Consider the following 14,518-nt stretch of genomic DNA (forward strand, 5'->3'; position numbering starts at 1 on the left):
TTCCTATTCCTAAGTTCAGTTCTTTATAATCCTTTAGTTTTCTTTAGTTTCTTTAATTTAGATCCTAACTCTTGTGTTATGATTCTTGATTAGGTATTTAAGTTCTTGAAACTTAAGGTCATTCTTAGTAAGTTTCTTCTTGATGGTTTAGTTTTCATATTCATCTTTATTCTTGTAGATTCTCACCTTTTCTACTATTGGTTTATAGGAGTATTCTAATCACGTTCGTGTTCCCAAATATCTCAGCTTTTGGTAAGAAAAATATGATAGATTTTGTATGTTTATGTTTATGCTTATGTTATGATATATTTATGCTATGATAAGTATATGTATAGTATGTTTTGTAGTCCTTGGGCATATGACTTGTTTAAACAACAAGCCCCAAGAATATGTTTTTAGTTGCTTGGGCATTCGACTTGCTTAGATAAGCAAGCCCCAAGAATTTATGATTGGGCATATGACTTGCTTAGATAAAGAAACCCCAAGAAGTTATATTGGGCATATGACTTGCTTAGCTAGCAAGCCTCACAAATTTATGGGCACATGACTTTCTTAGCTAACAAGCCCCAATAATTTATGATGGTCATTATTGTTATAGTCCTATATGATATATGTTTTTATAATCATACATTTTATAGTATATGTTTATGATATAGTCTTATGTTATGATATGTGATTGTTAGTAGATTTTTCTTGCTGGGCATTAGGCTCACTCTTTTATTTTAGTGTGATGCATGAAAATGAACATGGAAGGCGGGAGGATTCTTGGTAGCTTGGCTTGTGTGTTGAGGATGAATGGACTGAATGGATTGCATGTCGATCGAGGGCCAAGTTATTTATGTTTAGTCTTTTAAAATATGTTTTTTTTATGTAATTTCAGCAATTAGTATTTAAAAGTTACGTTTTTATGTTTTGTAAACAATGTTTCCCATACCCTATGACATTTTATTTTATGCTTTTATGTTATTTTGTATTTGATACAATATCTATTTTGGGGTTTTAATAAAATTATGATTATTTCTTATGTATGTTTTCTCCATTAGTAGAAGTTGTGTCTTGTAGTTTTAATGGTCCAATGCCTTAGAAGTAGTTGCGTCGTTACAGTAATAATAACAAGAAAATTGGATAATTTAGTGGCGAGAGAAAGGATTTCTTAATTTCCTAGCAACGACTTTAACGACTCGATGGCTGAGATAGCTGTGAATAGGACTACCAAACCTGCAACACAAGTGGAACTGGTCGTCCAAAGATCCTTAAAGTAAACCCTTTTGAGAGTTTCCTTAGCGCGGTTGTACCAACGCTCATAGAATTCGTTAAGTGGTTTGCATTCGTCATTGTAGATGAAATTTTCCACATATATATTCTTGGGAAGTTTGTTGATCATGTTCGCCACAGCCATATTACTTTCAAGACAATGAGAAATGACTTTCTTCTCAACTAATAGTTCCACGTCCTCCTCGGTATTTATGAGTTTATCCATTAGCCAAATGTAGCTACAGATGGGAGTCTTGGACTGCAAATCAGGTTGACATTGTTCCATTATCATCACATTTAGCAAAAAGCATTCTGTGTTATTCTGTATCTCCAAAACAGGAAGTTGAAGCTTGAGGGAATTCAAACATGGTATGAATTTGCACCACCGCCATCCTTGCTGCGAAACCCTAACTCTTGTTAGCGGTGTTGAGTCTTCTTTGGGTGGCGGAGGAGCAAAATCAACACCGACTTTGTCTAGCTTTGTTGCAGTGTATCTAAGATCGTAGAAATTTGTACGATAATGACTCTTAAAATTTTCTTTTGGGAGCCAAGACCTTCTGTACAAGTCAGTGAAGTGTTTTATTCCATCCAAGTGGTCTGAAGGAATTTTAAGTTGAAAGAATTTCATGGAAAGCTCCAGAAACGACGGTGAGTGGCCGGGCTTAGGGTTGGTAAAGTCGTATAGGTTCTGAAGAAAAGATAATGGAATCTGGTTCTCAAACATTACCAAGTCCTTCTTTGTCCAATATAATAACAATGGAGTTGACAATATGTAATCTTCTGGCCTTTTTCTTTCACACGTTAAGGAAAAGAGTTCAAATATGAAGCAAGCATCAGTGAGAATAATATCTTTGAACTCATTGTCATCAAGCTTTATGGGACCAACATATTTAGACCTGATCATATTTTCAAAATGTTCTTGAATGAACTGTGAGATTTCCTCTTTCTTCTTTGTAGAACGTTCATTAAGAAAGTTTTTCAAATAATAATTCTCCTTGTGACATTGCATTTCCTTCAAGCTTTCTTGGCCATGATGAAAAGGGCCAATGGAAACTAACTGAGGAGTGTAATGTTTTTCATCATCTACATTACGGAGAATTTTTGGGACTTGACAAATGATAGGTTCCTGAAATTTTAGCTTTAAAAAAAATTTATAAATTAGAGTACAAAATAATATCATTTCATTTATTTCTCTATATAAAACAATGACAAATGCATCGTGTATTTTAGGGGCACAATCTGGTAGTGTCATAAGTTTAAGGAACAAAAATACTGTTTATTTTAAATATTATCATAAAAAATTTAAAATAATTTAAGATGTCGAAATCATGATTCAAATTGCTTGTATTACACACGTGTTTGTTTCGATATTTATATGTGCGTGCAATAAATTATTTGCAATAATAATTTCAACATCCTGAATTATCTTAAATATTATGGAAATTTGTGTGAGAAATCTTGTGTAACTACATTATATGAAAAAATAATTAGTTCCAACTTAATTATTCATACTAAAAGTACCAATAGGTAGTCATTTTCCTATATATTGTAAAAGACCAATTTTCAATGGTAAGTTATCATGAGAGAGTTATATTTTGTGTAACTTACAATAAAAGGTTAAGCAGTCCATCAATAAATAACTTTCTAATTTTAGATTTTATTAATTTTGGAATTAAATATATAGATTTCTAAAAATAAAATCAATTAACTTTGAGATAATAAATTCTTACATCTTTAAAAATAAATATTAACTTTTACCTCACACAAGGGGATGAAAGTTTTGATTCTAATTTCAAAATAATTTTAAAAAATGATTAGCTTAGTATCAGTTTACTAGCTTATTAAGTTTTTAGTAAACGTTCCATACCATTCATTCTTCTTTTGAAATTTTCCATTCTATTCTACAATCTAAACTTCCACCAAAAAATTAATAGACAAAATAAACAACAATCGAATCAACAGTAGTCTCGTTAAAGCATGGGCTAAAACTACCCCATAAAAAGAACTTGGTAAAAAAAAAAAACTTAATATGAAAATCAAATTAATCACTATAACATATGTTACAATGATCTTGTGAGCAAAATATATATCTTCTATATAATAAGTGTGTAGATAATAATGGAAATTCTTAGTTTTAAATGTTTTATATTTTTTTTAATGTTAATTTTAATTGAATATTTTTATATTTAATAGAATATTCTTATATTTATTAACCGTAGTTTGTAAATATTTAAACTTAAATAAAATAAAATAAATAATTAAAAAAATTTAAAAAGATATTTTTGAGATATTTTACCATTGTGGTGATAATTATTTAAAAATAATAAATAATTAAACAAATTAAAATATGATATTTTTCAGATATTTTACAATGATAATTATTTAAAAATAATAAAATCATACGTTTTATAACTTAAATAAAATTTAATTAAACTTAAACTCACTTATTAGAATTATATCATATTAAACATATAATATAATCTAGATTGAATTAGCAACAAATTGTTTTTTTTTAAAACTATCAAGAAACTTAAATTTAAAATCCACGTATAATATTTAACATTACATTAATGTTGTCACTCCCAAATTCAAAAACTAGAACAAATATAAACTTAAACATAATATTAGGAAAAAATATTCATTAAATTCAATTGTACCTGTTTATTGTCATTTTTCAATAATGGGTGGTCCGAAGGCTGCTCGATATCCAAAATTTCCTCAGGAAAAGTCTGCAAAAATATTATATCATTTCTAAGAGCATGACTAATTAGTTTTGAAATAGCCTATTCCATATATTATTCTTTCAAAACATTCCATTAAATGACGAAGTCAGGATTTACAGCTAAGGGGGTCAATTCTTTTTTCAATAAAAAATATATAATGTCATCTAATATGATGTACAAAAGTAAAACATAAAACTAATATATACTTGTAAATAGCATTGTTATTTGAATGGAAAAAATTATGATAATTATGTTATATTCATATAAATATTTTTTTTAAATATATATTTATATATGAAATTTTTTTAGGTAGTGATTACAAATTTTTTTATTATAGAAAGTTTTCTTTTGAAAAATATTTATAAAAAGTACATATTTCAAGGTAAAAGAAAATAGTAAAGTATTTATTATAATAAGCCAGGAATCTCGGGATATTGAGGTTCTTAGACACAAACTAGTGTGCCAAATGATGAAAAAAATATGATCTATTTTTAACTGTCTTAACATTACAAGATATATAATTGCTTGAATTTCTGAATTTGAATTCGTGAAATAGAAAAATAATTGAAAATAAAATTTATATTTTTAAGATAAAAAATGATTGAGTAAATAATAATTTAAAAATTAACAATTAGAAATATAACTATTATTATGATTATAATTTATATATATTTCACACTAAAAGTATACAGACTACATATAATATCATTAAATTTAACAAAAAAAATCTGTTAAATATATATATATATATCACTATAGTAGTGACTATTTTTAATCACTATCTATAAATGCTTTTAGTATTTTCTGAACATTTATAAGTTCCAACTTTATTTGTATTTTACATGATAGTGTATAATGTACATGAGAACTTCTACACATTTTCAAAAAATTTCAAATAATTTAGGATGTCGAAATCATGATTCAAATTGCTTGTTACACACATGCTTGTTTCGATATTTATACGTGCGTGCAATAAGTTATTGGCAATATGTTACAATGATTTTGTGAGCAAAATATATATCTTCTATATAATAAGTGTGTAGATAACGGAAATTTTTTATTTTAACGGTTTTTTTTTTTTTTTTTAATGTTAACTATAACGGAATATTCTTATATTTAACAGAATATTATTATATTTAACCATAGTTTGTAAATACTTAAACTTAAATAAAATAAAATAAATAATTAAAAAAATATATTTTTGAGATATTTTACAATGATAATTATTTAAAAATAATAAATAATTAAACAAATTAAAATATGATATTTTCAGATATTTTACAATGATAATTATTTAAAAATAATAAAATCATACGTTTTATAACTTAAATAAAATTTAATTAAACTTAAACTCACTTATTAGAATAATATCATATTAAACATATAATATAATCTAGATTGAATTAGCAACAAATTGCTTTTTTTTTAAAAAACTAGCAAGAAAATTAAATTTAAAATCCACGTATAATATTTAATATTACATTAAAGATATAATATATAATGTTGTCACCCCAAATTTAAAAACTAGAACAAACATAAACTTAAACATAATATTAGATAAAATTGTTCATTAAATTCAATTGTACCTGTTTATTGTCATTTTTCAATAATGGGTGGTTCGAAGGCTGCTCGATATCCAAAATTTTCTGAGGAGAAGTCTGCAAAAATATTATATCATTTCTAAGAGCATGTGTTACTTCTCACATGACTATGGGGATTATATTTTTCCTAATTTGTATAGAAAAATTTATTAAGGAGAAAACTAAAGTATGGAAACACAATTGCTAATTAACTAAATATTATAAATTTGATTAAAAAGTGAAACTATGACATAAACTAATTTTTATAAAAAAAAATGAGAAACTAAACCCATAAAACTGAAATTTTTTGCAAACCCATAAAAGCCATAGAATAACTTTTTTTGAAAAAAAAACACTATATTTTTGTAAACTTTATTAAAAAACTCATATAAAATGTAATTTCTTCAAAATTAAATTGGATGAATTGGAATTGTACCTCATCAGGGTGAGGATAACCACCAAGACCCATAGTGTACTCTGGCAATTGAATTTGTAGCTCCAAAATACTATTTATATATAATTTATATGCTATAAGGGGAAGAAAACAATGAGTTACATGGATTTCCCTAGCTACGATCTTAATTTATAGAAAAGCAAAAGAACTACGCAACAATTAAGGCAGTTCAAGTATCTTTTTTCAGAAAATAAAGTAAGAAAAGCCATTTGAATGAAGAGTAATCTTTCATTCATTAATTTGTTCTCTTCTACTTATTCTTTCCTTCCTTCCCTCTTTTCTTTTCTTTATTCTTTCCTTAATTCCACGTTTTCTTTCTTCTTCTTCTTCTTCTTCTTTTCAAGATCAATCCAAAGCAAATAAAATAGCAGCTTCACACTAAAGACTAATTTTTTTTTTTTTGTATGTCATTGAATGAATAATGTTCAATATATTATTAGAGTTCAATAATATATGGTTTGGGAGTTATGCTAGGATTTATGAAGTGGGTTCTGTAAAGACCTGAAGTGTTCTTTGTCTCAGATTTGGTATTTGTTTCTATAGCAAATGATGATATTATATATATATAGAAGACTTCTCAATAGTTACTACTCATAGATGGGTACTAACAATTATGATAATGTGACAACATAGTAACTTGGTATAGCAAGTCACCAACAGGTAAAAAAAAAATCTCTACATTAATTTCGAATTTAGTTATTATTTTTTTGTCATAATTAATGTTGTTTCCAACCAATGAGAGACACTAGCTATATTTAGAAATTGACATACATTTGAAAAATAAAAATTTTACAATATTATATTTTCATAATAGATACACGTTTTTCATTAGGTAACACTTCCCAAAATTTGAAAAAATCAAAATTAACTTTTAGACATATTAATTAACAACTATAAATATGGATCATTGATCTTAATCCAATGGTTAATATTAAAGTAATCATCCATAGATAGTAACTATTAACAGTGCATCCATATATATATATATATATATATATATTGCAACATTCCTTAGAATATATCAGCTTTGGTCTGCAGGAAGTTTTCTAATCAAGCCAACGAGGTATATATTCATTGTTTACTGATTTGAAATATATCAACTTTTTCAACATCTAGATTGATTGTTTCTGATTTTATGTATTTTTTTATTAGCCATAAGTTTTTATTATTGCTGGAGTTTCCTGATAGAATGACTCTCTAATTAGTGACTTGTTAAGCTTACCCTACGAGTACATTAAAATTAAAAATATACTAAAAAGTGCCATAAAGTTTTTAATTTGTTTGACTAAATGATCCACTCGATTGTATTGTATCTTCTTTCAATGTATTTAAATTGATCTGAGCTCTCAAATAGGTTGCCATTGTTTGTGAATTTGCATGATTATACAACAAACCCAGTGAAAGGATCTTTCTATGTAGAGACCACTTGGATCATGAAGGCCCTGCAGTTCTTGGTGAGACTTGCTCATATATCAATATGAACTTATAATCACTTGAGTTCCACTTATGTTATTTGGCCTCTGGATCTGGATTTTAAAAAACTGTTACAAATTAGAGTGTCAAACTAGCTTAACTACTATGATAGCTCTAGCATAGCCAATCAAATTAAAGTGAATCTAACCATTGTCATTCCATAGAATTTCAAGAAGATTTGAAGAAGAAACATGCAACTGATATTTATTGGTTTGGTTATTACAGATTAGATGTGTAGAAGAATGAGAGTGGGGAAGGTTTGACCTGCATTTTTCTTGATGTTTTGTTTTCCAAGACACTGTCAAATAGAACAATAGGTTTTTTCTTTGCAAATTGAAATTTCTTCCCCAATTCTCTCAAAAATAGAAATTTGAGAAGCATCTGAGAGTACTCTGTATTTGTAATTGTGATTTAGTTCTGAATTGGTGATTGATTGTGAGTGGATGGGACTTCATGACCACGATTGATGTATGATAGTCAGAATCCTGTGATCCGTAAGGGGAAAGACCGGGTAAGCTGTGCAATCCCACACCGCCTGAGGAAGGTCAAATGTGATGATTCTAAGACTGTGTAGGTATGAGATTACACAGTTGAAGATGACTTAAATGGATTGATGGGTACTACCTATATCAACAAGATGCATCTTCTTTTCGGTGGCCCATCACTTGAGAACTCCAAAGTTAAGCGTGCTTGACCTGGAGTAATCTCAAGATGGGTGACCTCCTGGGAAGTTTTCCCAGGAAGCGTGCGAGTAAGGACAAAGCACGCTCGAAAGACTCGTGTTGGTTTGTAGGGCCACACTGGAAAGACTCGTGTTGGTTTGTAGGGCCAATCGTCATTCCAGGAAGCAGTCATAGTGACGTGGGGCGTTACAAATAATTTTTGGCACAATTTTTTTTATGACCGTGTATATTGTAGCTATTTAGAGCATCCTGCAAATTTTTAGAAAATTCCGAATAATTTACGTATTTGAATATATATATTGATTTTGACTATTAAATGTATTACTTGTTATTGATGAGGGATCTTTAGCATTGGTAGACTACAGCATGCACATCTTTTTTCTAATAAAATTTTATGAGGTGACTTTGGTTTCCAGATTAGGAGAGCTTCCTAAGTATGAAGTGAGGTAATACTTCCAACTACTTATAAAACTTCCTTAGTATCAAGTTTCTAGGTCTAATGGTTTTCATTTGTGTTCTCTGGTGTTTGCACAAAGCTCTTTTTGATATAAGGATGAGTTGGTCACTTTCTTTCTAAAGTCAGCTGAGGAATCTCATATTAGACTTTATAATCACGGATGTCAGTAATATCAGTTAGATAGTATGATAGACTTTGATGAATGTTATAGTTTTTTTGCAATGTGTAGGTATAATGAGATAGTATTTCTTTGGAGAAATAACAAAAAAAAATTAAGCAAAAATTGAGACAATTGTAAAGACAAATTAATATTACAAGATTAGGTCCAAACGGTGGTTCCAAACCAAACTAAACTGCACGTAGATGCATGGATTGGTTTGGTTTGGTTCGAAAGTAAAGAAAAACAACAACAGATAGAACACCTCTAGCAAAGAGATTAGAACGTTGTATAAAAAAAAATGTGCACACAAAAGCTACTGATATCAATTCTTTAAGTATGTTCCACTACTTGGATTCCTCTGAGTTCTGAGTTAGCTTCAGCTGAGATTCAAAAAATCAGCAAGACCCTCGAACTGTTTTCAAAAGAGAAACCTGTCCACACAATTTGTATATTACAGAGTTCATATATACTCAAGCTCAACATATATCATGCATCAGAGAATGTGACAACCTTCCTTTTCTTTTGGTTTTGCTTTACTTTCCGGAGCTGCACTAGGTTCAGGATTTGTTGACTCGTTACTGCCTTCAGAAACCTCTGGCTCACCCTTGTCTGAATTGCTAATTTTCTCAGATGTACTGGTTTTAACACCTTCATTATCACAATCTGTGGTATGCTTGTGAAAAAACTTATTCAAGACACCTTCCATTCTTAGTTTTCTTGATTCCACCTGCTTAGCAAGTTCTTTCGCTAGAGATATGTCCCTAACAAGGTAACAGAAGTAGAAAGGAATAGCTCCCCAAGATCAAATACACTAGAGAAAAGGAAACTCATCACAAACACAAAAAGTATAGTAAAAACCAAAACTAACTTGGCATCCAATGCTACAGAAAGTTGCTTCAGTTCATTTACCATGTCGACCATATCTCGAGATGAGATCTTTTCCTCGAGTTGGGGAATGTATTTTTCCAATTCCACCTAAAAATGATGATTGAAGAAAATAAAGGGGAAAAAAAACCACTGCAATGCATCCTAATTTCTTTACATGCTCATATGTGAAACAAAACAAGTGTAGAACCAGTATGTTACCTTGATTGTTTGAGCATTTGATGTAAGCTTCTCTTGATCTCTTCCATTTCCTTCAGAGTTAATGGCTTCAAATATTTCCCAAAAGCATAAATTCATTGGTGGATTTTCCCCTGCTATGAAATTTCTTGTAGAAACTTCAACGCTTTTTGGAAACAATGTTCTTACTACATTCTTGCAACAATTGGCCCCCACATCCACATGTAAAGCATCTGGAAATGAAGACTTTGAGACATGTGTCCCAACACTTGCAACGACCATAGAATTGCCAATCTGCTCAAATGCTTTGGCGAGTACATTTAGATCTAAGCTATCTAAATATGACTTGAGAGCAACACACAATTTTAAAGGCAAGTGTTTAGTGATTCTAGTCATTCCCAGCAAATCAGAAAGTAAATCTGAACTCATCTCGAAATTCGCATGGAGCAAACAAATTATCAAAACCATTCTAGACACAAGTAATGAATATGACTCGTTATCTCTTGAGGGAGATGTGTTGATCCAATCAATCATATACTGCTCGTCGTGAAAACATTGATCACAAACTGAAGTAGTTCTAGATATGAGAGTTGAAAACCAACTGAGGTATTGGAACTTGACTTGGTCATGGTATCAATCTCTTCATAGATGAGCCATTCAACAAAGGCTGATTTTGTTGTAATGAAGTAGCCCTTATATGAAGATGACCAAATCACAAAACGTTCAACAAGATACAAGAAAAAACCAAGAGATATTGGGTCACATTCTCTCTTACATTTTGCATTGTATGCATCCACCAAAACTCCATAAAAGCTACAAATCATAGATGAGTTTGGAAAGTATGATCTTCTTGATCTGTGCAGAAGCTCAAAGAATGCCTTCCATGGCAGGTTCTGGTTTATCCTTTTCATAATCATCTCAAATAGTTCATCATTGAGCTTACTAGAGCCGAGAACGAACACTGCTATGTTTCCAATTTGCCTGTGAGTCAGATTATTCCTCGAGTTGCAGTGTTCAACAATCATTTGTTTCAGAAACTTATTACAAACATCTGTTCCTCTGAAAGAAACAAGGTTCTCTGCCAATCTAAAGGGAATATGTGTCCTGAAAAATCAGTTGACAATCTTATCAATTTCTTGAGATCATCTGAATTTTGACATGTTCTATTCAGATTTTTGGACTCTAAAAGAAATTGCGCAACCTCATTGATAAGATTAAGAGTCCTGCATTTCCTAGAAAAGGAATCATCACTACACCAAATACCCATTACCCATTTCCATAACACATGAATATAATACTGTTATGCTAGAATATTATATTGTGCATGAAAAAAGGGCGGTAATAAACACCATCCCGCCCCTTAGTCTTTTTTTTTTTTTCAGTACTGAGAACTGAAAATTTGTGAGACCCGAGAGACCCTTCGGCCAAATCCTAATTTCGTTTTGCTTCTCCCGGTCGTCGAGCCTGATCGACTCGACTCTTTTCCCTGCCCCCCGGCCTCTCACTTCGTTTCTTTCTTCTTCTGTATCGTCGCTTGAATGAAGACACCCGATCGGCCCGACTTTCCCAAATGTCCACCACCGGCCCTTCTCCTTTCCGGGTCTGAATTTTTCGTGGTCGACGAGGAAGAAAGAAATGAATGAATGTTCTGAGACCCGAGACCTTCAAAGGCCAGGTTTTTCTTCTTTTCCTCTTCATTTGTTTATAATGGTTTTCATTTTATTTTCTGTTCAGTTTCTGGGATTTTAAATCTTTTTCGTTTTGTTTTTGAAATTGGTAAATAGAGTTCTGGTAAATCTTCGGTGTTGGAAAGCGTGGTGGGCAGAGATTTCTTGCCTCGTGGATCTGGTACTTCTTTCTGGGTTTCGTTTTTTTGGATGATTTGTCAATAAAGATTTGTGTTTGGTTACTTAGAAAGTGAAGGAATTGTAAAATGTGTGGAGGGTTTTTTGTTAGTTTATTTTGGCTAGCAAAATATTGGGAGCTTATCTAATTGAGCATACAGGAACTCGTTTGAAAAAAGCTTTGCTATTTTAAGCATCCCAACTGACACAAATTGTGGGAATTTCTTTCAAGTTTTCCCAATCTTTCCGAGCAGCCAAGCAGAGTATTTTAACTGTTATATTCAGCCTGATTGATTGGTGTCATGAATTGTGTATCTGATCTCATAATCAGAAGATGTGTAGTCAACTCATAAGAGTTAAAATCATTTAGAATTTTGTATCCAATATCTCGAACAGTTCTTTAGTTTGTCTAACTAAAGGTCCCTGATTTCTAGGTATTGATACGAGGAGGCCACTGGTGTTGCAACTTCATAAGATAGAAGATGGTCAGACTGAGTATGCGGAGTTTCTTCATGCTCCTAGAAAGAAGTATACTGATTTTGGTGAGTTAATTTTCTAATCTGGGAATTTCTTCTCGATTAAGACATTTATCATTTATTGAGGTTTTTATTCTATTTATTTAAAGATAATCTTTCTATTGTATTTTTTTTGTTTTCTGCAGCTGCTGTGCGTAAGGAGATCCAAGATGAGACAGATCGTATTACTGGGAAATCTAAGCAAATATCTAACATTCCAATTCATCTGAGCATATATTCTCCAAATGGTTTGTACTTTCATTTCATATGGAAGTGCTTTAAGTGAGCTAATAATATAGAAATATTAATCGTTTTATAAATTTGTGTAATCAATATGTGGAAATAAAAAAAATATATCATCAGTAATTTCTCAAATTTCATATCCTTTCTTAATTTTTAATCTTTCCTTTATATTGCAACTTCTTGGTGGTGATTGTCCTTTGTACCCCTTAATTGTCTATTAACCAAGATGTGTGCTGATGAATCTCTTTTTCTGAAGAACTATTGAACTTTTCTTTTTATAATTTTTGGACAAGAAAAAAACATGTATTAATTATGAAGAAAAGAGTACAAGTTAAGCATAGATAAGTTATCCATACTGTAAAATTGCAACAGAAAGCTCCAATATCTTAGAAGATCAGAAAAGTAATACATCCTTAAAATCTATTACACCAAACAACTATGGGGCAACCCACTTTCAGCTTCTCTACCATGTCATTGAAAATTCTGTTATACTTGTCATACTTAAAGTTTTTATTTTGCGATGGTAACCTTGTTTTGCTGGCGACTCCTTGATGGATCTGCTGTGAAATTTATAATTTCTTTAGTCCATCTACAATGATCGGTAATCCAATCCACTAGCAAACTGTAAATTCTTATGGAAAGCATACTCTGTTGTCTGTTATATACACTTAAACTCTTCTCGTAAATTGTTACAAGCATGCTTTATTTGTGCAAATGAAATTGGAGATCACTGTTAGCTTTTCATACAAGTGTTCATCTTGAGCTTTATTTGTTTTCCTGGATTCTATGGATGATTATTCATATTACATTGCCTTGTCGATGAAACACTTCTATTCTACGCTGGTTTTAATTGTATAATCTATAATGACTAAAATCACGTTTCCTCTGGCAGTTGTAAACTTGACAGTCATAGATCTTCCTGGGTTGACAAAGGTTGTTGTAGGTAATAATTTTCTCTAATCTATATAATTCAGTCAAAGAAAATGGCACTTCCTTTCTTTATTTGGTAAATATAATGAATATATAATATCGAGTAACAAATTTTGGCTGTTGCAGAGGGACAACCGGAAACCATTGTTGAAGATATTGAAAATATGGTCCGCTCTTATGTTGAGAAGGTGAGTACATGAAACATTTCTTTTTTATTTCTCTCTGTTCTTTTTTTATATTTTTATTTTTGAATTCGAAATAAATGGTGGCAGTTTTCCTAGCTCATGTAGTCACTTGATAAACCAAACACAGAAATAAATGGTGATACTGTAAATCTAGAAGAGTAAATAGATGTTCATTGCCTATTGTAGATTCTTATAAAAGGAAAAAAAAAAGTGTTCTTGTTTTTAAGAGATGGAGGTGTGAGCCGTGAAAATGTATTTCATATGGCTTCTCAAGAAATTGTTGGTATTTTTTTACCCATCATCTCTAAAAACATCTGCCAAATCCAGTATCACCACCATCAAAATATTAGATACTGCAAGAGTATCTACCAAGTCATGAGCTCCAAATCAATTATATATTGATGCAAAAAGATTCATTTTTTTTCTTCTTTTTTCTGGGAAACTAATGAATATTATTATTATTATCATTATTCCTCCCCTCTTAAGTTGCAAACTGTTTGGGCCAGTGCAATTATTATTATTATTATTTTTAATTTCATCATCTAAGAAACCAATTTATTAAATGAAGCAATGGAATTTCACGTTTTAGGATGAAAATATTCATGTTCTTTCTTCTAGAACTCAATTTTGTGAATAGGGCAATCATCTATCTGGGTTTTGGATTAAATTGCTACTTTCTTACATGCCATTGCTTAAGTGGTTGAAAAGCTTTCATAAAGAAGGGCCAACAGTCAGTTTTATCTAGTATTTTTATATTCACCAATATGCGTTTGTGTCTTAAAAAAATGCAATGCAGTTGTTCCTATCAATTTCTTAGATTGTAAAAATTGTGGAGTTCTACCCCTATGTCAGTTGCAATTTCTACCTCAAGGGGAAGGATATCATTTACCTTATACAACTGTCTTTCTAAGTTCTAACAAAATATGCCTTACCAAGCTATTAACAGAAGAATCTA

At 30.6% G+C, this 14,518-nt stretch overlaps 2 protein-coding genes across 2 annotated transcripts; one reads left to right on the plus strand and one right to left on the minus strand.

Annotated features, from left to right (window-relative positions):
• Window positions 1–1,125: 1,125 nt before the first annotated feature.
• Window positions 1,126–3,979, minus strand: LOC133783690 (uncharacterized). Its single transcript, XM_062223340.1, has 2 exons — window positions 3,912–3,979; window positions 1,126–2,392 (listed from the first exon to the last, which is right to left on the minus strand). Exon 2 carries the CDS (start codon window positions 2,261–2,263, stop codon window positions 1,154–1,156), a length of 1,110 nt encoding a protein of 369 aa, XP_062079324.1. The 5' UTR covers window positions 2,264–2,392; window positions 3,912–3,979; the 3' UTR covers window positions 1,126–1,153.
• A 7,506-nt stretch (window positions 3,980–11,485) lies between these two features.
• On the plus strand, window positions 11,486–13,683 carry LOC133783631 (phragmoplastin DRP1C-like). Its single transcript, XM_062223279.1, has 6 exons — window positions 11,486–11,521; window positions 11,631–11,694; window positions 12,125–12,232; window positions 12,352–12,453; window positions 13,341–13,391; window positions 13,505–13,683. Exons 1-6 carry the CDS (start codon window positions 11,486–11,488, stop codon window positions 13,576–13,578), a joined length of 435 nt encoding a protein of 144 aa, XP_062079263.1. The 3' UTR covers window positions 13,579–13,683.
• Window positions 13,684–14,518: the final 835 nt, after the last annotated feature.

This window comes from Humulus lupulus, chromosome 6 (genome assembly GCF_963169125.1).
Source record: "Humulus lupulus chromosome 6, drHumLupu1.1, whole genome shotgun sequence".
Lineage (NCBI taxonomy): Eukaryota > Viridiplantae > Streptophyta > Magnoliopsida > Rosales > Cannabaceae > Humulus > Humulus lupulus.